At 61.8% G+C, this 24,047-nt stretch overlaps 1 protein-coding gene and 1 long non-coding RNA gene across 2 annotated transcripts in view; one reads left to right on the forward strand and one right to left on the reverse strand.

Annotated features, from left to right (window-relative positions):
- Positions 1-24,047, forward strand: part of KCNN3 (potassium calcium-activated channel subfamily N member 3) — a 119,444-nt gene that overhangs the window by 85,171 nt on the left and 10,226 nt on the right. The window contains 3 exon segments of the mRNA XM_023248059.2: positions 9,202-9,343; positions 15,061-15,171; positions 23,517-23,644. Coding sequence (XP_023103827.2) covers positions 9,202-9,343; positions 15,061-15,171; positions 23,517-23,644 — 381 coding nt within the window.
- On the reverse strand, positions 12,765-20,056 carry LOC123382711. Its single transcript, XR_006591492.1, has 5 exons — positions 19,342-20,056; positions 16,467-16,661; positions 16,094-16,209; positions 15,117-15,485; positions 12,765-14,727 (listed from the first exon to the last, which is right to left on the reverse strand). It is a non-coding gene; the product is annotated as an uncharacterized LOC123382711 (long non-coding RNA).

Raw genomic sequence — 24,047 nt, forward strand, 5'->3', positions numbered from 1 at the left:
GTAAAGGCCGTTGTTACCTTGTGAAGCAGAGTGGATGTGCAGCCTGCCCACCTGGCAGAGAGAGTCCCAGAGACACTGCGAGATGAGCGGTCTCTGAGGAGACCCTCCCCAAGAACCCCAGCCACTGGGCCGCTCTGTCTGTACGTGGAAAGCTGAGAACGTGGCCCCCAGGTCAGCTCCACGACGGATGGCGGGAACAGGCCGGACCGGGAGGAAAACAGCTCACACTTGGCGCCGGGGTCCGTGGTGCTGAACAAAAGCCAAGGGTGGCAGCTGTGAGAGGGGGGAGGGCGGGAGGCCATGCAGGAGGGCAAGCCCAGGGGTGAGCACACCGTCAGCTCCCGTCACGGAGAAGTGGGGGGTGGGGGGGAGGCAGCTCTGTGGAGGGCACCTGATCCGGGACGGCTTTCTGGAGGAGGTGACTTCCTGGGCCCAAGGGGCCAGAGTGAGTGAAGCCCAGCACGGGAGGGGTCCAGTATGGGGTGGGAGAGGGGCCCAGCAGTGGGGATGGGGGCCAGTATGGGATGGGAGAGGGGCCCAGCAGTGGGGGGGGGGGCCGGTATGGGGTGGGAGAGGGGCCCAGCCGTGGAGGGGGCTGGTATGGGGTGGGAGAGGGGCCCGGTATGGGGTGGGAGAGGGGCCCAGCAGTGGAGGGGGCCGGTATAGGGTGGGAGAGGGCCCAGCCGTGGAGGGGGCTGGTATGGGGTGGGAGAGGGGCCCAGTATGGGGTGGGAGAGGGGCCCAGCAGTGGGGGTGGAGGGCGGTATGGGGTGGGAGAGGGATGCAGTGGTGGGTGGGGGGGGTGGGTATGGGGTGGAGAGGGGCCCAATAGTGGGCAGGGGGTGGTATGGGGTGGGAGAGGGGCCCAGCAGATGCTTGCCAGGGCATCCGCGAGAGGCTCGGAGCGTCGGTGGGCCCAGCCTCTTTCGCCCGGCGGAGTTCGGACTCAATCCTGTACCAAAGCCACTGCTCCCAACCTTATTTGTTTCTCTTACTCCGGCGACACAGGAGAAACCCAACCTAGGCGGTCCCCGGTTTATAGGGTCCCCCCGCTTCCTTGCCCAAGGACAAGGCGAATCAGAGCACAAGAGAGCAAAGCGAGGTTGTCATAGGGGCAAGCTTTGTACGTTCCCCGACGCAAAACGTGGGCTGTTCACGAGCATCAGGTGTTCAGCCACTGCTGGTCCCGGACCGACGGTGGTTGTAGCCCAGAGCGTGCACGCCGAGGTCGCCCTCCTCCCCACCCTCGGCCGGTGGGAGCCACGGCGGGTACGAAGCAGGGAGGATCTTGTGCTTGGGGAAGACTTGCCTGGCGACCGAGTGGGGCACGGGTTGGAGCAAGGAGGCCGGCTGGGGACACTGAGGCAGTGGTGCAGGTGGGTGCCGCTGGGGGCGTGGCTGGGACGGGCAGCGAGTGCGGGGTGTGGGGGAGCCAGCGGAGGCCAGGTGTCCCCGCGTGGCCGGGTGGTGGCGTTTACTGCCCGCAGGTGGGAGATGGCAGGAGGAGGAGGAGGAGGGGGGCCCCGGGGCAGCTGACCTGCCCTTTCCCTCGGCGAAGCCCCAGGCTGGTGCCGGGCTGGTGTCAGAGGGTGGGAGGTGCCCGTTGAGTCCGTGGACACAAGATCGCCCGGGAACAGACCTGCGTCCGTTCGTTGCAGGCCCTCGGTGTCCGGCCGCCCCGTAGGGACACAGTCCAGGTTTGCAGAGTAAGTGCGACTGAGCTGAAGGAAAGGAAGGGGGCCTCCCGGCAGGCGGAGGGCGAGAGACCGACTGGGTCAGTGACCGGGAAGGAGGAGAGGAGAGATTGGGGGTGCGGGTCAGAGGAGGGGGAGACGGGGGACGAGGGAGAAGGCCGAGCGCAGAGGCTCCGGAAGGAACGACGGAAGGGGGGGGGGGACACAGGGCCTGGCCCGCGGCCACCGCCTCCCCACACCGCCGAACGCACACTTGCCACGGTCCGGTGCTTCTTCCAAACATACTGTTTTTCTCCGCTTTCGTGCTTTTTATTAAACATTTCCAAATCAGGAAACACGGAAATATTTTTTAACACAAAGAAAGAAAACATTGCGAGTAGAGAAACTGACTCAGAAGGATTTGCCAGATGAGCCAGCTGGTTTCCCGTTTCAGAGCCGTTCAGAGAGGGTGACGGCACCCGTCGTGAAGCAAGTGGACTGGCGGCTGGGTCCCCCGGCTGCCGCCTCCGTGGGCAAACCGGAGAGGCTGGCCGGACGCCTCGGCACCGCAGGGGAGGAGGAGACCGGACGGAGGAGAGCTGCTGGCCCAGGAAGGCTGAGCTGGGCCTTCTCGCCTGAGTCCCTCCCGCCTGTCAGCGAGGCCACGTCCGCGTGCGACCCCAGGCCCGCGTCCCGAATCTTCCACGTTTGGCGAAAGTCCGCCCAGAAAACCGCCGGCGGAGACGTGCGTGCCACCGCGTCCGCGAGAGGGCCCGCGGGAGCTGTGTCCGCAGAAGGGAACGGCCACATCTGCTCGGTGGCGGGTCGCAGCTGGTTCGGTGGGCGTGGGGGCAGTGATGGCTTTCTCCCCTTTCAGAAACGACCGGAGGCCCTGCCCCCCACGCTGCGAGCTCTTAGAAATAAAGCATGAGAGCTGCCTCGGAGAGACCCTCGGCCGTGGCCTTGCGGCGCCCGGCAGGAGGGAGCCCCCTCACTCTCCTCGACTCAAAGTCAGCTCTTACGACTCAGGACGCCGGCCACGAAAATAACGCGGGGGGCCCCTGTGCACACGCCGCCTGGGCCCGGGGTCCCCGTGGGCAGCCCGGCTCCCCACCGCCGTGCGTCTCACATTTCCAGATGCTTACTGGGGAAAGGCTTTTCAAGGCGGGAAAGAACTTCATTGGTTTTGTGTGCCCTGACGTGAACTGGCCTGGGGCTGCGACCACCAGCCTGGCCCATCGGCCGCTCGGGGTCCCCGACTTCCGAGGCCGGCGGCTCTCACCGGCCGCAAGCGGCTCCAGACGCCCCTGAACTTAGGCTGACGGGACACCCTTGGGGGAGTGGCAGCTATTTCCCCGAAGCTGGCATTCCGAGGGCACCCGGTCATTCCTTGATTCTAGGGACGCGGCAGAGGCAGGGGCAGGGGCGGGAAGAGGCCCCAGCGGTCATGAGCGGCTCCCCTCAGTGGGAGCTGGCCAGGCTCGCCAAACCCCCGCTTCCTCCCGGCCACCGTCCTGCTGCTCACGGCAGCTCCGTGTAGAATCAGCCTTTTCGCTCACTCGGGGTAAGAGCCCCTGTGCTGCCGGCTTGCGATAGAGACAAAATGAGTCATTCACTCATTCATTCAACCCATGTGAACCGACTACTGGAGACAGCGCAGCAGACTATACAAAACGTCCTGCCCTGGAGACTTCTGCTCTAACGGGGCTGACAGAGCGTATATCCTATCAGGTGGTGGTACGTTCGTGGGGCAAAGGGGGGCGGTATGGCCCGTGTAAACAGGGTGACCAGGGAGCCCCTTACGGAGACCCTGACGTTTGAGCAAAGACCCGAAATCATCTGAGGCAAGTGCTTTCTGGGTAAGCGGGTACCAAAGTCAGGGGCGAGGCTGGGCTGTTGTGGGGCCTGCAGACACGCTGATCACAGCAGAGCAGTGAAGAGCCACGGATGGACTGTGGGCCACAGGAGCCCTGGGGTGGGGGTGGGGGTGGGGCCACAGGGAGAGGGGTCCAGTGGGAGGGGCCCAGGGTGGGAGGGGCTGGGGGGGTCCCAGAGGGAGGGGGAGGGATGAGGGGGCAGAGTCCCAGGAAGAGGGGGTCCTGGTGGGAGGGGCCCCAGGGAAAGGAGTCCCAGTGGGAGGACTCCAGGGTGGGAGAGGCTGGGGTGGGGGGTCCCGTTGGGAGGGGCCGGGTGGGAGGGGAAAAGGCAGTCCATAGAAGTTCACCGTATCAGTTATCTGTCGCTGCATAACAAGTTGCCCCATAATTCGGCAGCTTGAGACGGCAGATGTTGCCGACGTCACAGTTGCTAAGGGTCAGGAATTCGAGGGCAGCCTGAGCGGGCACCTCGGCTCGGGTTTCTCGTGAGATTGCAGTCAAGCTGCCCCCCAGGCTGCGGTCTCCTCTCAAGTCTCAGGTTAGAGGGTCTCTGCTTCCAAGCTCGCTCACCCCGTTGTGGGCATGCTGTGACCCCTCACCAGGCAGGCCTCTCCGTAGGGTCACCTCACGGCACGGCCAGTGGCTTCCCCCGGACGGGAGCGATCCCAAAGAGAACAAGGTTCGGGTCGCTCGGCACAGAGGCCGTGGTGTTTTTATAGCTGGATTTCAGGGCTGATGGCCCATCGCTTCCGCCGTGTTCTGTCTGTCAGAGACAAGTCGCCAGGGCCAGCCCACTCTCGGAGGAGGGGATTACAAAAGTACGTGGAGGAGGCAGGGGACCGTGTCTGAGGCTGTGACCACACTCCTGGGGTGCGATTTCATCCCTGTGGCGCCCGGAAGCAGGCACAGCTAGACCACACGCTGTCCAGGTGTCTGTACCTGTGCAGAAAGACGCAGGAAGCTTGTGCCCCGGCGGCTGCGGTGCCCAAACACAAAGAGCACATGAGGCCATCCAGCAGGCAGGTTGCAGTGAGCTCAGGGACGCTTATTTTGTTTCTAGGCTTCCCAACTGAATTTTACATTAGCGTATTTTTGGGGTCTTTCTCTTAGGTTTGGTTCTGTGTTCGATATTATGGAAGTTATGCAAGGATACGCTTAGAGTCCGTTGTTCTGTGCTATTTGCTGCCCTGCCCCCGATCTTCCCATTTACCCTTCTCAGAGAGAGCACTCTTCCGGAGGGAGCATCTCTCCAGAGGGAGCACTCTTCCGGAGGGAGCATCTTCCAGGGGGAGCACTCCCCCCGAGGGAGCACTCCCCCCCGAGGGAGCACTCCCCCCCAAGGGAGCACCCCTCAGAGGGAGCATCGCCCCGAGGGAGCATCTCTCCGGAGGGAGCACTCTTCCGGAGGGAGCATCTTCCAGGGGGAGCGCTCCCCCTGAGGGAGCACTCCCCCCCAGGGAGCACCCCTCAGAGGGAGCACCCACGAGGGAGCATCTCTCCAGAGGGAGCACTCCCCCCAGGGAGCACTCCTCCCAAGGGAGCATCTCTCCAGAGGGAGCACTCCCCCAGGGAGCACTCCTCCAGAGGGAGCATTCCTCCCAAGGGAGCATCTCTCCAGAGGGAGCACTCCCCCGAGGGAGCATCTTCCAGGGGGAGCATTCCTCCCGAGGGAGCATCTCTCCAGAGGGAGCCCTCTGCCCTCCTCTGCTCCTTCGTGCCAGGGCGGGCCTCCACGTCTGCGGGTACCATGCGTGTGCTGCTGCTTTCCCAAACTTCAGTTGTGCGCCCACCGGCCCCCCAGGTGGAGGATGAGGACACAGCCCCTCGCCCGCCCACACCCCGTCCTGCGCAGCCTTCTGCTCGTCCGGCCAGCACTCCCCGGACTCTCCACAGCTGGGCCTGTAGCGAAGGATGGCGGCTCCTTTCCTGCAGGTCTTTTTGTGTCTCCTGGGTAACGACCACGTTAGTCCGTTTGCCCCGCTCCTTGTGTGTGTTTATCACGAAGTCAGCTCCACATTCTGGCAGCCGTCCAACTTCCCAGGACGTTCGGGCACGTTCGGTTTTCCATCGATTTTAACTTCTTGGGCAGCGTCTTGGAGAGATGTCTCCCAGAGCCTCTGGCCTGCTCTAGCCGGGGCGGGTGGCCCTCCAGGCCTGGCGCTCGGCCGCATCCAAGGACCACCCGCCACCGGCCCCCTGGGCCTCCCTCCTGGAGGGCCTCGCTTCCTCGGTCCGGGGGTTCCTCCTTTCTTCGGGTGACACGCAGCTTCCTGTGGCCTCCAGTGACAGGTGCAGAGGAGACAGATGTTTGAGGCTCTGGCACATCTGAAAGTGTCCTCCCTCCACCTTCTGACTTAACTGACACCTTGGCTGGTTCGGAAATAATTTCCCTTTGGAATTTTGAAGCCTTTATTTCATGGACTGCTGGCTCCCAGGGTTGCTGTCAGAGTCCAAAGTTTCTCTGATTTCCGATTCATCACATTTGACCTCTCCCTCCCTCCCTCCCTCCCTCCCTCCCTCTCTCCCTCCCTCCTTCCCTCTCTCTCCCTCCCTCCCTCCCTCTCTCTCCCTCCCTCCCTCCCTCCCTCCCTCTCTCTTCTTCTCTCTGCCTCCCTCTCTCTCTTAACTCTGGAAGCTCCATAGCCTCTCTCCTTTCCCCTGGTTTTATGAAATTTCACAATAATGCACCTGAATGTGAGTCTTTTCGTGTACTGTGCTGGGGACAGGGGGCCCTTGATCTAGAAACTTATGTTTTTTGATTCTGGAAAAACATTATTTTAATTTCCTTAATGGTGACTTCTCTCCTCCTGTTTTTTTTTCCCAGTTCTTTTTCTGAAACTATTCTTATCTGAATTGGTAGACAGACTCCGTGATTTGCTCGTATTTTCATCTCTGTCTTTTCCTGCCTTTTGGGAGACCCCTCCATTGACCCCCAGCCCTTCCAGAAAGACCCCCTTGTGTGGCACTGACCCGTGTCTCCTGGGGCCAGAGTCTGTCTCCCTCACCTCGGTTATAGGGTTTTCCCCACGAGCTCTTCTCCGCCACGGTCTGTATGTGGTCGAGAGTCCTGCTTCTCTGTCAACTGATTCGGTCTGTGTCTTTCATGTTCACAACTGTCCTTAGATTTCTGGGGACCCCGGTCGTCTGCCTGCGTGGAGGGTCTACGGAGGGCAACAGTGTGTGCGTTTAAGTTGCAGCCAGCTGTTACATGGCCCCTGTATCTGTCACCCGTTTCACAGTAGTAGAAAGGGAAAACCATACATAGCACACCCTGACGATAAACGGATAACTATAATAACTGTCCTTAGAAAAAAAGACACCTTTTCCTCCCTAGCCTTTAGAGCAAAACACGGCTCTGAAAAATTCTCTGTTGCAAACACTGGCAAGACATGACTATGCAGGCTGGTGACAGGCATAAACCACTGTAAGATGGTGAGTGGGTTTGGAGACAGCTTGGTCCCCACACCCACCGCCCTTAGGCCCCACCCACGGCCTCCCGCCTGCTGAGCCGCGTGGGGCAGTGGGACGTCCTTGTGCCCCCCCCCCCGGAGGGAACAGCACTCCAGTCTGGCGGGCGGTGTGTGAATGGCGTCCTCAAGAGCTGCTTCCCTCTGCAGCACATACGGCCAGCTCCCATGCAACTGTATTTGTGAATGAAGAAGAAACCCACAAGAACATAAAGAGAGTGTAGAGAGAAATAAAACAGTAAGTCAGACATCAAGGTGACAAAAAGACAGCTACTTGTTGCTAATACTGAGTCCCAACCTGGACTCTAATTTCTTTCTCTCGTAACCACTCATGTGCGAGTAGAAAGGCCCGGGTCCCGAGGCCGCTGAGCAGCCAGCAACACTAGTTGAAGGATCGGATTTGCAGAGAGGCAGGCTGTGAAGACCCAGGGGCCAGTAACGCACTCGGGAGACAGGCTACAAATCCAGTCCAGACCCGCGGTTGGCGGTGGAGGCTCTCCACTGCTCCTCCCCGGGCACCTGCACACTTTCCGGCAGGTCTCGTGCCCGGGGCTTGCTGTCTTTCCTCAGGCTTGCGGGCAGCTGCTGGAACAGTCCTCCTTGGACACCAATGTCTTGTGTCCCTTCTGTGTCCAAGAACTCGCAGCAGATGCCTTCCTGTCAATTACGTCTGCAGCCCAAACTTCAAGACTCTCACAAAGGTCTCCTCGCTCCCCTGCTGTCCTAGTCCCTGCCTCTGTCGTGCTGTGGATAGTTTCTCAGGGTGACGACACCTGCCCCCCCCCCGACAGTGACCATTGCCCACACTGAGTGCCCGAGTCCTGGGCCGAGCCCTGGGCTGCTGGTGCTCCTGGTCACTGGCCCTCCTGTCAGCAGATAGGGAAACGGGGTCACAGAGGTTAAGTCGCTGGCCCACAGCACAGAGCCTCTTGGTGTGGAGGTGGGGCTTGAAGCCAGGTGAGCCAAGCCCAAGGCCGCCGGCTTACCTCCTCTCCACCCTGCGCCCCAACCTTGCCATCCTCAGACCTGACCCGAGACTTCTTCAGGATGGACTGGTGACCCCAGGACAGGCCCTGAGAGCCGGGGTCTGCCTCCCCGGCTCCCCTGAGAGCAGCATGCAGGAGTGGAAGGGACAGAGGGGACTCGAGGGGACGCGAGGGGGAGCCCGACTAGGGGTGGGGTGGCACCTGGGGCGGGGGAATATCTTCACCTGCCCCGCCTCCCCGGGTGCACCTGCTGCGCCCCAGCCGAGCCCCGGCTTTCATAAGGGCGCTCCCTCCGCCTGAACCCCTCTGCTCCCGGCCTGCCTGGGGGCTCCGTCCTCTGACTAACCTGCCGGTGTTGGGGTCAAGGTCACTGCCCTTTCCCTCCTGTCACTCAAGCGCCCTGTCTACCCAGTTCTGCGAAAGTCCTCACTGCCAGTCCCCTGAGCCGAGAGCCCTGAGGGCAGGCCGTGTCCCACTCGCTCATCTTTGTGTTTCCGTACTTGTGGGTACTTGTCATGGAGCCAGCACACAGGGGCTCCGGTGTCTGGGGGTGAGAGCAGGGAGGGAGAGGGTGGGGCGCCCTCGGCACCGGGCAGGGGGGTGGTGGCCGCGTCCTTCCAGCCGGTTCCTCCCCGGGCAGGGGAGCCAAGAGCCCCGTCCAGCCCAGAAGAGAGACCGTCCCTCTGCGCGGGGACCCCAGGGTCCCCTGGAAACAGCCCCCAGGGCGCCCCTCCCGACAGCGGTCGGGCCGGTTCTTCAGGACCTGTCAGCCTTACGGGAGGTTGCTAAATGTGTTTGGTGGGTTTGACATTCTCCCCTGCTCGGGAGCCATCATTTCGGATCAGTCACGTCCACGTCCGCTCAGGCTGTCGACTTGGAAGGGAACGTCTGAATTTCACTGTCGCATGATTTCATCCGAAGCTATTTTACCAACACTCGAAGGGCGTCTACAGTGCACTCACAGCCAGCGCGGCCTCTGGGACCAAGCCGGGGCGGGGGACAGGGTCAGGGCAGGGGCGGGGGGCGGGGGCGGGGCCCGGGCCGGCAGAGTCGTGGCACCTTCCGTCACCAGCACCGCTGGGTCCACCTCAGCCAACACCCAGTCCGTCCCCGTCTGGGTTCGCCCGCGGCCTCTGCGTCCGGGGCTGGCACTTCCTTCCACTAAGTGCTGTCTCCCCCCCGCCCCCGCCCCCGGCAGGTACCACGACCAGCAGGACGTGACCAGTAACTTCCTGGGTGCCATGTGGCTCATCTCCATCACCTTCCTCTCCATCGGTTACGGGGACATGGTCCCACACACGTACTGTGGGAAGGGCGTCTGTCTCCTCACCGGCATCATGGTGAGTACCTGGCCCGCCCGTCGCCCTCCCCACCTGCAAACGCCGTGAGAGCGCAGGAGGGGTCCTCTGGGCAGGACGGCTGCTGGGCGCCCCCTCCCCGCACACGGCCAGGAAGGTGCTTCTCGGCTCAGTTTCCTTTTCTAGCACAGTCAGAGCTCCTGGTCCCGGGCCGCCGTGGCCTCTCCACGGCCCCCCAGGTGGGCTGGGCTGGGCTGGGTCTGGCCCCCACCCCCGTGCCCCCACCGGCACCACCCCGCGGCCATAAGCGACAGGGCCCTCGGGCCCCACAGACTGAGCTCCACGTCTGAGGGACCGTCACTGGAACTCCCAGAGCGGGGATCCGGGGCGGGCGCTGACCTGGCCACGAGAGGCCCGTGTCCTGGGTCGGTGTGCGGCCGGCCACCGCCACCGCCTCCCGCTGGCCGCATGACACCTGCAGCTGTGGCCCAGGACCACCGCTCAGTGACCTCTCTTCAGGAGAGGACCCCCAAGGCTCCGAGGAGAAGGCTGCAGGGAAGCCTGGGGTGGCCTCGGGGGTGTGAGCGCGCACAGGCCTGCAGTTCTAGGTGCTGGGGCCCCCCTGCAACCCCCACACGGTGGGGGGGGGCCTTCCCTCTTGGTGCTCCTCAGACTTCATTCATCCCCGTTTGCAGCATAAAGGGTGCTAAATTCTCACCAGGGTGGGGGCCGCCCCACCCCCCTGACCTGACCTTCTGGCACCGATCTCGGACACCAGGCCGCTGAGTTCGGCCCCTGGGAGCAGAGGAGGGTCTAGGGTCAGGGGCCCCGAGCGGCCGCACCTGCCTGGACATGCTGTGCCCCTGCAGCTCCTTCCCATGGAGGCCTGGCGGGGGCGCACATTAGCAAGTCGGCCAGGGCCCCTGGGGGGGGGGGCGCTTAGCACCTGCTGTGTGAATCCCGGGTGAGCGAGGCCTCAGAACGATCCCCTCCCGTCCCCCCCGTCCATCGGGCGGTAGGAGTCTGTCTGGCCTAACTCCAGCTGCCACCAGAAACCAGGCGATGGCCTCCCTCCAGCACCTAGTGACACGCGGCCTGAAGGCCGAAGCCTTGGCGTCTTAGAGGCTCGGCTGGGGGGGGGGCTGGGGGGGGGTTGGGGGGGGCGGGGCTCTGCGTGGCTGTGCCCCCGGAGCGCATCGTGGGCAGCTTCCCCCAGGCTCCAGGCATGTGCTCCCCAGGACCCTGGGCCCCTGCCGGCAGCCTCCTCCTCGGGGTGGGGTCCTCGGCTCCTGGGGCACAGGGCTGTGTCCCCGTGCGGGGAGGGGTGGTTGAAGCCGGGGCAGCAAGCGGGTGAGGGGGGCCCGTATCCTCTCCCGCATGAACAACACAGCTCAGGCCCTTCATCTTCTCTTTTGTTCAAAACGTCTCCCTCTCCGGGTGCAGGGGCCGGGGGGGGTGCTGTATGGTCAAGGGCCGTGGCCCGCGTTAACGTCCACTGCCTCCCTCTGGGGTCAGACGAGGGAGCCCTAGTGGCCCTTTTCTAGCTGAGTCATTCTTGCTGGGGTTTCTGAGCCGCCCTCCCTCCCCTCCCCCAGCCTCCCAGCACCCCCCCCCCCTCGGGTACTTCCCAAGGACAGGTAGGGCTTCCCGCCTGGTTACCATGGACACTGCGGGGCCTGGGGGGGAGGGGGGAGGATGGGTTTGTGTGCTGCGGCTGTAAATAGTCTTAATCATTGTTTTCTCTTGGCGATCCTAGAAAGGGGGTAATTATCACCCATTAAGCCAGGTGCTCCGTGGTCTGAACGACCTGCGGTGGTTGGCACGGACCCGGAGCGTTTGAGGGGCTTCAGCCACAGAAGCAGGTCTGTCAAAGTCCAGCATCTCTCCTCCGAGAACGTCACGAGCTGGTGACAGTGCAGAGAGAAAGCTGTCGGTACTTAGCCACCAGAACTGGAAATGGCAACACCGGGGAGGCGGTGCTTTGGGAGCCTCTTGGCTGCGGGGTGTGGGGTGTCGGGGGAGCCCGGTGCCCAGACCACCCCGCGGGAGCCCCATTTCGGTGCAGCCGAGCCACACCCGCCCGTGGGCCCTTCCTGAGTTTGGGACACGGAGACAAAGCTGTGGGGTGTCTGCTGGGGACGCTGAGTCTCCCCCAAGGCCTCGGGAGAGATGCTCTCTGAACCTGGGGGGGGCTCAGAGGTGCATCTGCCTCCCGTCAGTTTGAGAAGACGAGCCTCTCCCTGAGACACCTTGCTTCCAAACCAACTGCCGTGGTTTTAGTTGTCGGGTGGAGTCTGCTGTAGAGACGGCGTAACCCTCCGGGCTGGATTCCCCCATTCATCGCCGTCACCGTAATTTACGCCTCGTTTTAGTTTATGCTTCTTTAGTTAAGGACACTTCATCCTTTCCCCCTCGGACACTTGTTTTCCCAGATTCTGAGGTTTTGCAGCTGGAAAGTGTTTCTTGGAATCAAGGAGAGGGAGGACCGGTGCGGAGGACTCCGGTCTCCGGAGGGGGGACCAGTGCGGAGGACTCCGGACTCCGGAGGGGGGACCGGTGAGGAGGACACCGGACTCCGGAGGGGGGACCGGTGCGGAGGACTCCGGACTCCGGAGGGGGGACCGGTGAGGAGGACTCCGGACTCCGGAGGGGGGACCGGTGAGGAGGACACCGGACTCCGGAGGCGGGACCGGTGCGGAGGACTCCGGTCTCCGGAGGGAGGACTAGTGTGGAGGACACTGGTCTCTGGGCCCAGATGTAGGGATGAGTTGGCAGTTTCACCCTCATGGGCCGCTCCTGTGGGCCTGCTCACCACACACTGTCCAGGTGGACCCTGCCCTCCCGCCCCTCCCTCGGGGGTAGGAGCTGGCCCGGAGAGACCCAGGAGCCCAGCCGGTGTCACTTGTGACTCTGAACTTGGCACGTCTGAAGGCGAGGGCTCAGTCATGGATTTGCTCCCCAGGGTGACCCTGTGGAGGTCACGCCAGCAGCCACTTCGTCCTCTCCATCCCACGCCATCCTGCCCCTCCATCTCCCAAGGCGGCCCCGCCCCCGGGCACCTGACCTGGAGAAGGGCTCACTGCCCCGGTGGGAACATAGGTGATCACTAGACAGCTTACTGGCAAACACGGCGTCAGGAGGGGCTCCCGTCACCAGTCTTCTCCACCAGAGGGCCAGCTGACCGTTACCTCCTGACTCCAGCCTCACCTCCCTGCCCCTCCTGCTCCTCACTCACCCCCATCGTCGTCTCTCCCTCTTCTTCCCTCTTCCCTTTCCCTTCCCTCCTTCCGCTCCCCCCCTCCGCCCCCGCCCCCCGCCCCCCGCCAGCTGCTTCAGGATGCAGCTCCAGTGTTCCCTGTCTGGTCTCTGCTCCAGCAACCTCTCTCTCTGCACCCCTCCCCTCCCCTCCCCTCCCCTCCCCTCCCCTCCCCTCCCTCTCTGCTCCCCCTCCTCCTCCCTCTTCCCCTCCTCCTCTCTGTCTCTCCATCTCTCTCTCACACACACTGCGCAGGGGACCAGCAGTCTGCATTTCAGCACTCAGCCCTCCACTTTCCAGAGGCTGCTGATGTCTGACCCCATCTTTACCAGGTTGTCTTTTCATGGAAATGATCAAGCGAGGCTTCGTGATTCGCGACTCCCCTGATTACATCCAGAGGATGGGTTTTCCAAAAGAAAAAAATAAAGTTGAGAGTATTCTCTGCTTCTGTACTCAGGTTAGAATTAGAGGTTAAGAACCTGGCATCCTCCAGAGAAAGATCCACAAGGAAGTCTTGGCATCTTTAAGTGAAAAGAAATTGAAAATGTAATCCAATCCACCTTACCGTCTCCGTGCAGAAACTTATCTTAGTTGTGTATTAGTTAAAACACTCTAACTTCTAACTAGAAGCCCCTGCATCTAACCAGTGAGGCTGTGGGCCGTGGCGAGAGCCGGGGCCCTCTTTTCGGACCCTGAAATCCAGGATGGTGCTGGAGTGACTGTTTTGATGAAACCCCCAAAGCGACACGATGAGCGGGGGACCCCCTCCTCAGGCGTCTTCTGCCCCCAGCTCTCAGGGGCGATTGAAGCGGAGCTGACCCCGGGAGGTGAGGGAGAACGGAGCCGAGGGAGAGCCCTCCCCATCGAATGTCCGTTTTGAACGCTGTGATAAGTCCCTGTGTTTGGACTGTCGGCCCAGAGTACGTTTGGAACCCCGTATAAAGGAGCGGGATTATACGCGGTCTGGTTGAAGGGAGTGGAGCACAGCTTCCCCCCAGGACAGCTTCTTTTAAGCTATTTTTTGCTTTTGGAGGCTTGGTAAATCAATTACAGCATTAGACCAGGCTGCCCAAGTGCCCATACACATCCTTTGAAAAGTGGGCACGGTCTTCTGCAAGTCACAGATGCCAAGAACACACAGCCATCCCTGAACAAAAGGAAAACGAGGTCAGAAAGGAGGGTTCACAGACCCAGGCCTTTCCAGTTGGTCGTGCTGGAAATGGTGGTTCCAAAGGTACCGAGAAACATGAGACCATCCAGTGGGGACACTGTGAAAAGCCAGGGAACGCACTGGTCCTTCAGCCAAAGACCCGCACAGGCCTCGCTGCCCACGGAGGGGAGGGGCCTCGCCATGGACACCCCTCCCAGCTGCAGTACTGGTTACGTGCCTTCTAAAGCGCTCATTTCTATTTCTAACTCATCCTGATAGACTGATGAGCCGAAAACATCAAGGATGGAGCCTTTCAGTCCTGCCACCTCGAAGTGCTAAACCGGGCTTGGGGCAAATGGTGTGGCATCTAGAGGGCCAGACTGCTCCTCTCTTCCCATGAGGCCATTGTGCGGGATAGAGCAGGGGCAGGGCTGGGGCAGGACAGGGGCGGGGCTGGGGCAGGGGCAGGGGCAAGGCTGGGGTAGGGCATGAGCAGGGCGGGGCTGGAGCAGGGCAGGGCAGAAGGATGAGCAGAGGATAAACCTCCCTGTCCCCGAGCTGGCAGGTGGGTTGGGACAGACACTGCACAGGACTCAGATTCACCAGGAGGACAAGGGAGGGCACCAGGGTGTGCTCATTCCCCAGACTGTCACTTCCGCGGCCGAGGGCTCGAGGAGGGGGCTCTGGGACCCCCGTCCGCCCCGCAGAGTGAGAACATTGGTCCGGGAAGGACTGAGGGCGTCTGGGGGTTCCCTGAAGGCCTGGTCGGAGCAGGAGTGTTGCCGTGTCTCCACAGCGTGGGTGGGAGGGAGACAGGGCCAGTCCCGGGGCCACGTCGCAGCCGGGGCCTCTGGGCAGAAGGACCCCAGTGCGGGCCGAGCACAGTCGTGGGGTGGGTGCCGCCTGGGGCGGCGCTGTCTCTTTGTTGGATGGTTCCAGGGAAAGTCTCCAGGGCAGTGAAGCTGGTCCCCCTCTGGTGTAGGCGTGGTCTTCTCCCCTGGCCCCGGTCTGGGGCTGGCGCTGGGCGTGTGTAAGCAAGCCAGAGAGCGGGCCTGGTGTCCGCAAAGCCTTGCCGATGACCGGGGACTGTCCCCGGAGCCTCAGCCCCGCCCTGCTCCGTTAGGAACTGGCTGGTTGTGGGAAGATTCGGGCACCCGGAGGTGAGCCCTTCGGCCAAGCCAAGAGGCTGGCGGGCCCCTCCCGAGGGTGGCATTCGGGGCCCCGGAAGGCTCTAGGTGCGCATCCACTCCCAGGACCCCCGCAGTGGGCGCGAAGGGGGGGTCCCTCCCGTCTCCTGCCTGCACTTGCCTTGTGCTCACGTGCCCTCCCCCGCCCCTTGCTGTCCCCCCACAGGGTGCGGGCTGCACTGCCCTCGTGGTGGCCGTGGTGGCCCGGAAGTTGGAGCTCACCAAGGCGGAGAAGCACGTGCACAACTTCATGATGGACACTCAGCTCACCAAACGGGTAAAACAGCGCCGTCCGCGACTCGGGGGGACTCTGACCCGCGTGGCAGCGAGCCGCAGGCAAACGGTCCCGCGATGTAGGTCGGGTCGCACTCTCCACCGGGGGTCGAGGGAGCCCAGAGCCCAGCCCGCGGCCTCCACACAGGGGCTCCCGTCTCCCAGCGGGTCACGGTGCGCGGTGCAGGCACGGTCGACTCTGCGGCACCCGGTGGCGTCGCCCGCGCCCTCTCCCGGCGGCGCTGAACTAACCGCTCTGCACGAGGCAGCGTTTTCGTTCGGGCTCAGATATGTTCACCGTAGGAAGGGCAGTTGGGTCTGAAAAACGATATTGGAAATGTATCTGAATGCACTTCTTTCTACAAAATCATTAAAGACGATCATCGCAGCGGAGCCCACGTTTCTAAATGTCATCATCCAGCCCCTTCTGGGGTTTCTGGGCCATCTCCTCACTGGCGGTTAAGGCAGAGGAAACCCGGAGGCGGGAATGGGGAGAGGGGTCGGCCGCAGAAGGCCCGCCAGATCGTCAGGCAAGGGGACGGCCCCGTGGGAGGGACAAGACGGGTCCTTCCCGGACAACCGCCACACAAGCAAGGTGGGAGCCGTTTCCTAACGACGGCTGTTATGGAGAACTCTCTAGAACTCTCTAGAGCTGCAGGCAAGACACAGGTCAGCAAGAGGATGTCTCGTGAGGCTGTCCTGTCCCTGAGCCGAGAGGGCATCGGAGCCCGTGCTGGGGACCTGGCCGCTGTGGCAGGCCTTCCGCGGGACCCTGTGATGACAGCCGCGGCAGTGAAAGTGCGAGGGACCCGGCCGGCCGCTGGACGGCCAGTGCTGGGGGGGCCGCGGGAGCACACGAGGGTGCTGAGGCGTCTGCATGCTCAGCAGAATTATTGATGGGGTTTGACTGTCTGGTCTTTGATTACATGTATCGGATTCTTCAAAGAGCCTCCACAGATGTGGAAAGGAACGGGTCCGGGCAAATAGCCTAGCGTTGACGTGCGGATGGTTGAACGTGGCACGGCGTGGCCCAGACTGTCCGCTGCACAAGAGAAAACGCAATTTACCTTCAAGACGGCAGCGCTGAGGGCCGTTCCCAGCGGGTTTCTGAGTGGGTTTCCCAGATGCCAGCCCCGGCACGTGCACACAAGGCCCGGCTGGGTGCCGACCGAGCAGGTCAGCTAAGCCACTGGAGCACCTGGCCACAGGCGCCCTGGCGGCTCCCCTACGAGCGAGCCGGTGCGCGAGAGAGGGGCAGGACAGCTGGCCTCGAACCCTTCTCAGGAGCTGCTTCCTTACCGTCTCCGTCTCCTCTGGTCTGCTCCGTGCTCCTTGTCTCAGGCTGCTCAGAGAGCCAGCACCTTCATACGGCGGGAAAATAAACGACCGTCCTGCGGTCCGAGCGTGCGAGCGCAGACTGTGGTGGCCAGCTTCCACCCTTCCAAGACGCTCCGTAAATCCTCCTCGAGGCCACTTACTTTTTGAGAAGTAGGGCTGAAAACCAAATCAACAAGCATTTGTGGCTCGCTTCTCTGAGAACACTTAAGTCCGTTGAAATGTCCCTTGAACGTCGAATCTCTTCCCAGAGAAGCAAACACAGCGAAGGGGCCCCTCTTTCAGAGCGAGGATTTTCAAAGCTGGAGGGACCAGGCCTTCCGGAGGCTCTTCTCCAAACCTTGCTTGGCAGGAAGGTGCCGGTGCGCTTTGGCCAGCCCTGGCCTCTGCTCACCTTGACCCACTTTCGGAGAGCCCAGCTCCCCTCCTCTGACACCTGCCCGAGCCTCAGAGCAAGACGCAGAGGTGGGAGGAGCCAATGGCAGCACGGGGTAGGAACCCAGTTTCTGGTTTGCCTGAATCCATGGCTGTTCAGTCATTTGTATAACTTGTCAACTCTGGTGGCAATGTCTTCCTGCATTTAGTGCAGTCAGACCTTCTCGGGGCGCCTGGGTGGCTCAGTCAGTTAAGTGTCCGACTTCGGCTCAGGTCATGATTTCGTGGTTTGTGGGTTCGGGCCCCGCGTCAGGCTCTGTGTTGACGGCTCAGAGCCTGGAGCCTGCTTCATTCTGTGTCTTCCTTCTCTCTGCCCCTCCCCTGCTCGCACTCTGTCTCTCTCTCTCTCTCTCAAAAATAAATATTTTAAAAAGTCAAAGGGAAACAAAAGCAAAAATGAACTCCTGGGACCTTATCAAAATAAAAAGCTCCTGCACAGCGAAGGACACAATCGGCAAAACTAAAAGGCAACCGACAGAATGGGAGAAGATATCTGCAAACGACATAGCAGATAAAGGGTTAGAATCCAAAATCTAGAAAGAACTTATCAAACTCAACACCTGAAAAACAAATAATCCAGTGAAGAAATGGGCAAAAGACATGAATAGACTTCTCCAAAGAAGACATCCAGACGGCCAACCGACACATGAAAAAATGCTCAACTTCACTCATCATCAGGGAAACACAAATCAAAACCACAGTGAGATACCACCTCACCCCTGTCAGAATGGCTAACAATAACACCTCGGGCAACAACAGATGTTGGCGAGGATGTGGAGAGAGAGGATCTCTTTTGCATTGTTGGTGGGAATGCAACCTGGTGCAGCCACTCTGGAAAACAGCATGGAGGTTCCTCAAAAAACTCAAAACAGAACAACCCTATGACCCAGCAATTACACTACCACGGGATACAGGTGGGCTGTTTCGAAGGGACACACGCACCCCCACGTTTACAGCAGCGCTGTCGACAACAGCCAAAGGACGGAAAGAGCCCAAATGTCCCTCGATGGATGAGTGGATAAAGAAGATGTGGTCTATATACACAAGGGAGTATTACTCGGCCATTAAAAAGAATGAAATCTTGCCATTTGCAGCTACGTGGATAGAACTGGAGGCTATTATTAGTGAAATTAGCTAAGTGAAATTAGTCAGAGAAAGACAAAAATCATATGACTTCACTCATCTGAGGACTGTAAGAGCCAAAACAGAGGAACATAAGGGAAGGGAAGCGAAAAGAATATAAAAACAGGGAGGGGGACAAAACAGAAGAGACTCCTAAATATGGAGAACAAACTGAGGGTTACGGGAGGGCTTGGGGGAGGGGGGAGGGGCTAAATGGGGGAGGGGCACTAAGGAATCTACTGAAATCACCGTTGCACCATATGCTAACTAACTTGGATGTAAATTAAAAACAAAAAAATCAGACCTGCCCACAGCGACCTTGCCGCAGTAGCCCTGGGCTGCCAGACAATATACGTGTGATGCACACAGAGACGCGCACAAGATACCAGATGCCCAGCCTTCCTCCTACTCAGTGCTACGAGTCCCCGTCTCTCTGTTCCGTGCGACTGAACATACCGGTCATCAGTCCCCCGTGGGCCACCACCCTCCGTGCTCCGGGGACACCACAGTGGGTAACAGGCGGTCCCCGCCCACCCTCAAAGAGCACCTCTGCTCGTTGGGCACATTCCCCGGGGACACACGGCTTGAGGAGCACCGGGGGCAGGAGGCGTCCTGTCCGCACGTCGACTGTCCACGTCGGACCACGGCGTGTGCCACTGGCTGAGGACTGTGTCTCCCTGCCCTTGCTGTGACAGATACTTTGTCTAAATACATTTCCCCACGAAGTCGACGAGTAAGATCAAAGCCAAGCCCGTATCTTTCCTATGCTAGTTCCTTCTCCTGACCACCCTGGTCTCCAGGCCTGGAAACTTAGCAGTGTCTCTGCCTCTCTGCCCTGGACCCCACCGGGCTTCCCGAGCCTGGATTCCATCTGGCCACGGCTGTCCCCGCACACTGGCCCCCGGGCACCCCGCGCACCACGCGCAGAACCGACACAGGTCCTTGCTGCCCTCCCCGCTTCGTGAACCTCCCTGGCCCCGGGCTTCCTGCGCTGTGTGGGTCCCCTTAGGCTCCAAGACTCAGCTCTGAACATATCACCCCCACCCCCGCTCAAAACCCTGAGTAACCCCGGTATCTACTGATCAGTGCTAAAGAAAACTCTTTTTTCATTATGAGCAGATGTAAAAGTTTTATCACAATCCTGCTGGAAAAACCCTTTTCTTCCAGCAGGTTAATTCAAAAGTTTACTCATAACAGGTCTTAATCTCTTAAAACCTTACCAAGTAATCAGTTGACCAGTTGTGAGAAGACTAACCCTCCCCAGAAAGGGCCTGTGGATTACCTGCAGCTCGCAGGGCCTTAACTAGGGCTGCAGGCCATAACCCGTGGCTTCTCAGAGCAGTCGGTTACCGGCCACTTGGCACGGCGGTTAGGGCCCAGGCCTGCGGGAGAGAAACCCGCGTGCCTGCACCCAGGCCGAGCTCCACGCTGAAGTCCCTGTGGAATTAAGCACCGTCCATCACCCTGGCACTCGGAGCGAGGAGCTTCGGACTAACTTGGAACCACAGGACCACCCGCCCCCGCTCCTGCCAGCCGAGGGGCCGAGCCGAGCCGCCTTCCCAGCACTGAGGCTGGCCCCTGGGTGCGGACCGTGAAGCCTGGCAAGGACTCGGGGCAGGACTGGGCGGGTGGACAGAGGAAAGGAAGCCGGCGGGGAGGCTGTGGGGGTGAGGGCGAGGGGGGGGGGTTGGCAGGTGGGGAGGGCGAGACCCTCTCCTCCAGTGCTAACAGAGGCCTTCGACAAGTGCCTGAAGACGGGGCGACCCGTGATGTCCTCTGTTCATCTAAATCCAACCTGGGCAGCTCCTCGAACGCGTCTGCCAGGCCTGCCCTGTTTCCTCTCCCGTCCCCTCTCCAGCCTCAGGTGGGCCACCCTCCCCACCGGGGACCATTCCGGCAGCTAATGGGCTGGCGATTCCTTCCCTGGAGGGTCACTGGGGGCTCCCCGAGGCTGCTGGAGGCACGGGGGCCGGGAAAGGTGCCTGTCCGAGGCTGTCCCCTTGTCCTCCTGCAGCTGACAACCCTCTGAGGGGCTGAGCGGCAGGCAGCCCGGGCATTGGTGGGGGGTGGAGGGTGCGGGGAGCAAGCCGCTGGCCCGGGTGATGCAGCCAAGAGCTCAGGGAACAGACAAGTGTGTTTGGTGACGTTTCCTTGGGTTGGGGGTGGAGGTGGGGGCGGGGAGGGAGCTCACATTCAGCGGGTGGACCGTGGGTGGGCAGAGGCAGAGCCACTGTGCGTTGAAGGGCCCGGTGGCCCGGTGGCTCCCCCTGTCCTGGACACAGACCCGCAGCACCGCCGTCACCCTCTGAGCGCTGCCCCGCGCTGCCTCTCGCCCTCACTACCTGACAGGACCGGCCGCGCGCTGTCTCGGCACGATCGGGTGCCCCTCGAGGGCAGGACCCCGGTGTCCTCGCCGCCAGGACAGGCGCTCATCGCATGTTGTGTGAAGGCCACTCGGCAGCACGGCCAAAGAGCACACGGTAACTCCAGGCACCGGCGAGGCTTTCCTGAGGGTGAAGGAAACCGTGTAAACACGAGGTGCTTAGCACAGAGCCTGGCACACAGCGAGCTGGGTAAACGTCAGCTGTGCTACTCTCTGCGAGACCTCGGTCGGATGGCTTCCTGGCCCAGGGCCCGGTGGCCTCAGAGCCGCCCCTGAAGCTCGTAGGCCACCGAGTCCGTCCTCCGGGGTAGACCGCGTGTGGCCTCCCAGCCAGCGCGTGTGTTCGTCCGTTTGGAGCCAGCCTGCCGCGTGCGGGCAGGCCTCCGCTACCCAGCCCTGGGCCCCTGATGGCGGCCGGCCTTGCCCAGCCCTCCTCGGGTCCCTGACCCTTCCCGCCCCCACCCCCAGCCCCAGGCGACCTTCCGGCCCCGGCGGCCCTGCCCGCCAGGAGAGCTCAGAGGGTCCCCGGTCCCCCCTTCCCAGCAGCACGGCGGACCCCAGGAGGGGCACACGACCTCGACCGCTCACACCCCGGTGGTGTCGGCAGAGCTCAACCGGGTGACCAAGGGGGGGCCCTGGTCGAGTAGCATTGACCGTGAGCCTGGGAGGGCGCGGTGCGGCTAAGAGCCCGTTTCTTCTTTCGCAGATATCGAGGCGCTTAGCTTCGTGCCAGGCTTTTTGCTGGCAGTTAATTTCAGAGCCGGCACAAGGCTCGCGTTTCGCGTCACCTTCCCGAGTGCACCGGGGGCTTCTGCTCACACGACGTGGCCGCGTGCTCGGCTGCCCGGGCGGTGCTGTGCTTGTCCAGCCGAGACCTGGGCTGAATGAGGCGTGGGCCTGACCCCCTGCTCTGTTATGTGGCTTAAGCGGGGGCCCCGAGGAGTAGAAAAAACACAATAAAGGTGCGAAGGCTTTTCCCATCCCGTGATCCTGGAAAACGGGAACTAGGGTTGTTTGTGTGGAGACGAAGTCTGGTCAGGTCTTTTCCTCAGACCACGTGGAACCTCACGTCCTCCTCGGGCCTGGCTGTGCCGCCAGCCGGCCGTGTGACTCCAGCCCTCACGCCCTGTGTCCCACGCCGCGTCCTGGGGTCTGGGCGAGGTGACGGTCACTACCACCTGTGCGTGTACAGTCTGGCGACACTTAAATCCGGATGACTCAGTTTACCATCCATGACTCCGTGGTGTTGGGCTGCGTCTCTTCCTTCGTCTGTCGCACGGGGGTCGCACTACCCACCCCCCCCATGACTTGGTGCGCGAGGCGCTCGGACCTGGGCCCGACACCCCGTCCACACCACCATAGCCGCCTCCTTGGGGCCTCACAACAGCCTCAGCGTAAGGACTGAGGTTTCCCACCTGCGAGGTGATTAAGCATCTTCTCCTAAACGCCCCGTAACTTCGGGAACGAGGATGAGCCCGCAGCCTTTCCGGTCTCACCCGTCTGCTCCACTTCAACGCCGACACACGTGTCGAAGGCCCGCGGCGGTGTTCCGGGGCTCGGCCGGCCCCCCACGGGGGACAGGGTTCAGCCTGTCTCGGCCGATCGTCCTAACGCAGGGAGAGGGTTTTTCTCCTGTTTGGCCGTGGGGCCTCCCTCGGAGGCTAAGCGCCCAGGCAAACCGGAGGGTGCACGTGTCTGATGGGCCTCCCCCTGCGCAAGTCGCAGGGGTGCACCCTCTGCCTTGTCCAGGGGGCTCCTCCCCCCCCCCCCCCCCCCCCCGCCGCTCACCTGGGTGCCCGCCGGTGTGAGCTCCTGCTCACCAACACCTGCTTCCTCTCGGGGAAGGAAGGTGCCAGAAGCAGGCAATTAAGCCACTTAAAACCATTTTCCCAGTGGATTTCTACCGAACAAAAAAGCAGTGTTTACGTCACTTAGACATTTCTGAGAAGACTTAGCTGTTCTTTTAAAAACATCCCTTCAGCACCAATGAAAAATATGCTCCAGCCTCGGTCATAAATTTTCCCAACAGATGCACACAGAAGTTCTCGGCCTGCAGAACAGTGCCTCCTGGGCCCTCGCACACGCCTCGGCGTTTTGACAGCATCCCGTCCGGGACGGCCGTCCGGAGAAGCGGGCCCGGGCGCTCCGCTTCCCCTAAAGTCCCTCTGGCCGGGGGCTCGATTTGCACCGGGCCGGCTCCCGCGGCTCCCGGAAACGGGGGCGGCTCCTCAAGACTCCGCTTGGCTCGCGCTCCGTGAGAGAGTGTCCCTTGCTCTCGCCACTAATTGCTGAAGACGTCTGTGTTTGGATCAAAACTCCGTCCCCTGCCATCTGGATGTCACTGATGCGTCCCAGCTCGGTCGGGAGCCGGGCAGATCCGCGCTTTCCACGTCGACAGCTGACGGCGTGGAGCGCCGAGCGCCGCGAAGGAGCCAGCCTTGGCCGAGACGCAGTGCGGGCCTCACACCTAAATATCTTCGCCGATTTTCAGACGCCGCCTTGAGATCGTTTCAGCCTCACGCCGGCTACGCTTACGTGCAGAACCGCGGTCTAAATGCTTTTGGCTGTTTGGGAAAGAACACGGCGGACTTGCCGGGGCCCCTGGTTCCGTTTGTGGGAAAGACGTTGCCTCTCCTCCAAGGGCCTTTCAGAATCGCCCGCTGTTGAGAAACCCGCTTGCTCTCGGAATCCCAGAGAGGTGCCGGGTGCCCCAGACGGAGGTCCCAGGTGGAGCCGGGAGCGGTGGCCCGCGTGTCTCTGCCCACGGGGGCCCCCGGGGCCGCCCGGCCGGTGGGGGGGCCGCAGCCTGACTAAATGTAGCGCCAGGAACAGCGGTCGAGAGGCGGCCTGAAGTAATTGAGAGACAAGAAACGCCCTCGACCCCAGGCTCGTCCGCTGTGTCCGAGGCAGGAGTGACGGGAGGTGAACCGGAACCCTCTCCGTCAGGGTGCACGGATCGCTGAAGGCGAGGGGTCTTTGCAGAACCGGGTCCCCAGAGGTGGCCCAAGTAGCAAACAGACGACGTGAACCTCGGAAGACTAACCCGACCGCCTGCTTTGTCGGTTTTTCCTCAGATCAAGAACGCCGCGGCCAACGTCCTTCGGGAAACGTGGCTGATCTACAAGCACACGAAGCTGCTGAAGAAGATCGACCACGCCAAGGTCCGGAAGCACCAGAGGAAGTTCCTGCAAGCTATCCACCAGTGAGTATGTGCCGGGGCCGCCGGCCGCCAGCCTGGGCCGGGACCCCCTGACCCGGAAGCACGGGGCACACCCGCGCCGTCCCCGCTCAGCAAGCCCGGGGGGCGCCTGGCACGCCCGCAGCCCCCAAGCACCAGGCGGGGCGCTGCGGAAGGGGAAGGAGTCGGAGGCTCCACGGACGCGCACCTCACACGGACACGCGCTCACGCACACTCGCGCACTCACTCGCACACACACACCTGCACCTCCGCAGACCCGCCCATCACGCGGACACGCACACACACACACACATCAGACACACACACCTGCACCTCCGCGGATCTGCCCATCATGCGACACACACACTCACACTCGCGCACACACACACACACACACACAGTCACACGCACACACCTGCACCTCCGC

This window comes from Felis catus, chromosome F1, assembly GCF_018350175.1.
Source record: "Felis catus isolate Fca126 chromosome F1, F.catus_Fca126_mat1.0, whole genome shotgun sequence".
Lineage (NCBI taxonomy): Eukaryota > Metazoa > Chordata > Mammalia > Carnivora > Felidae > Felis > Felis catus.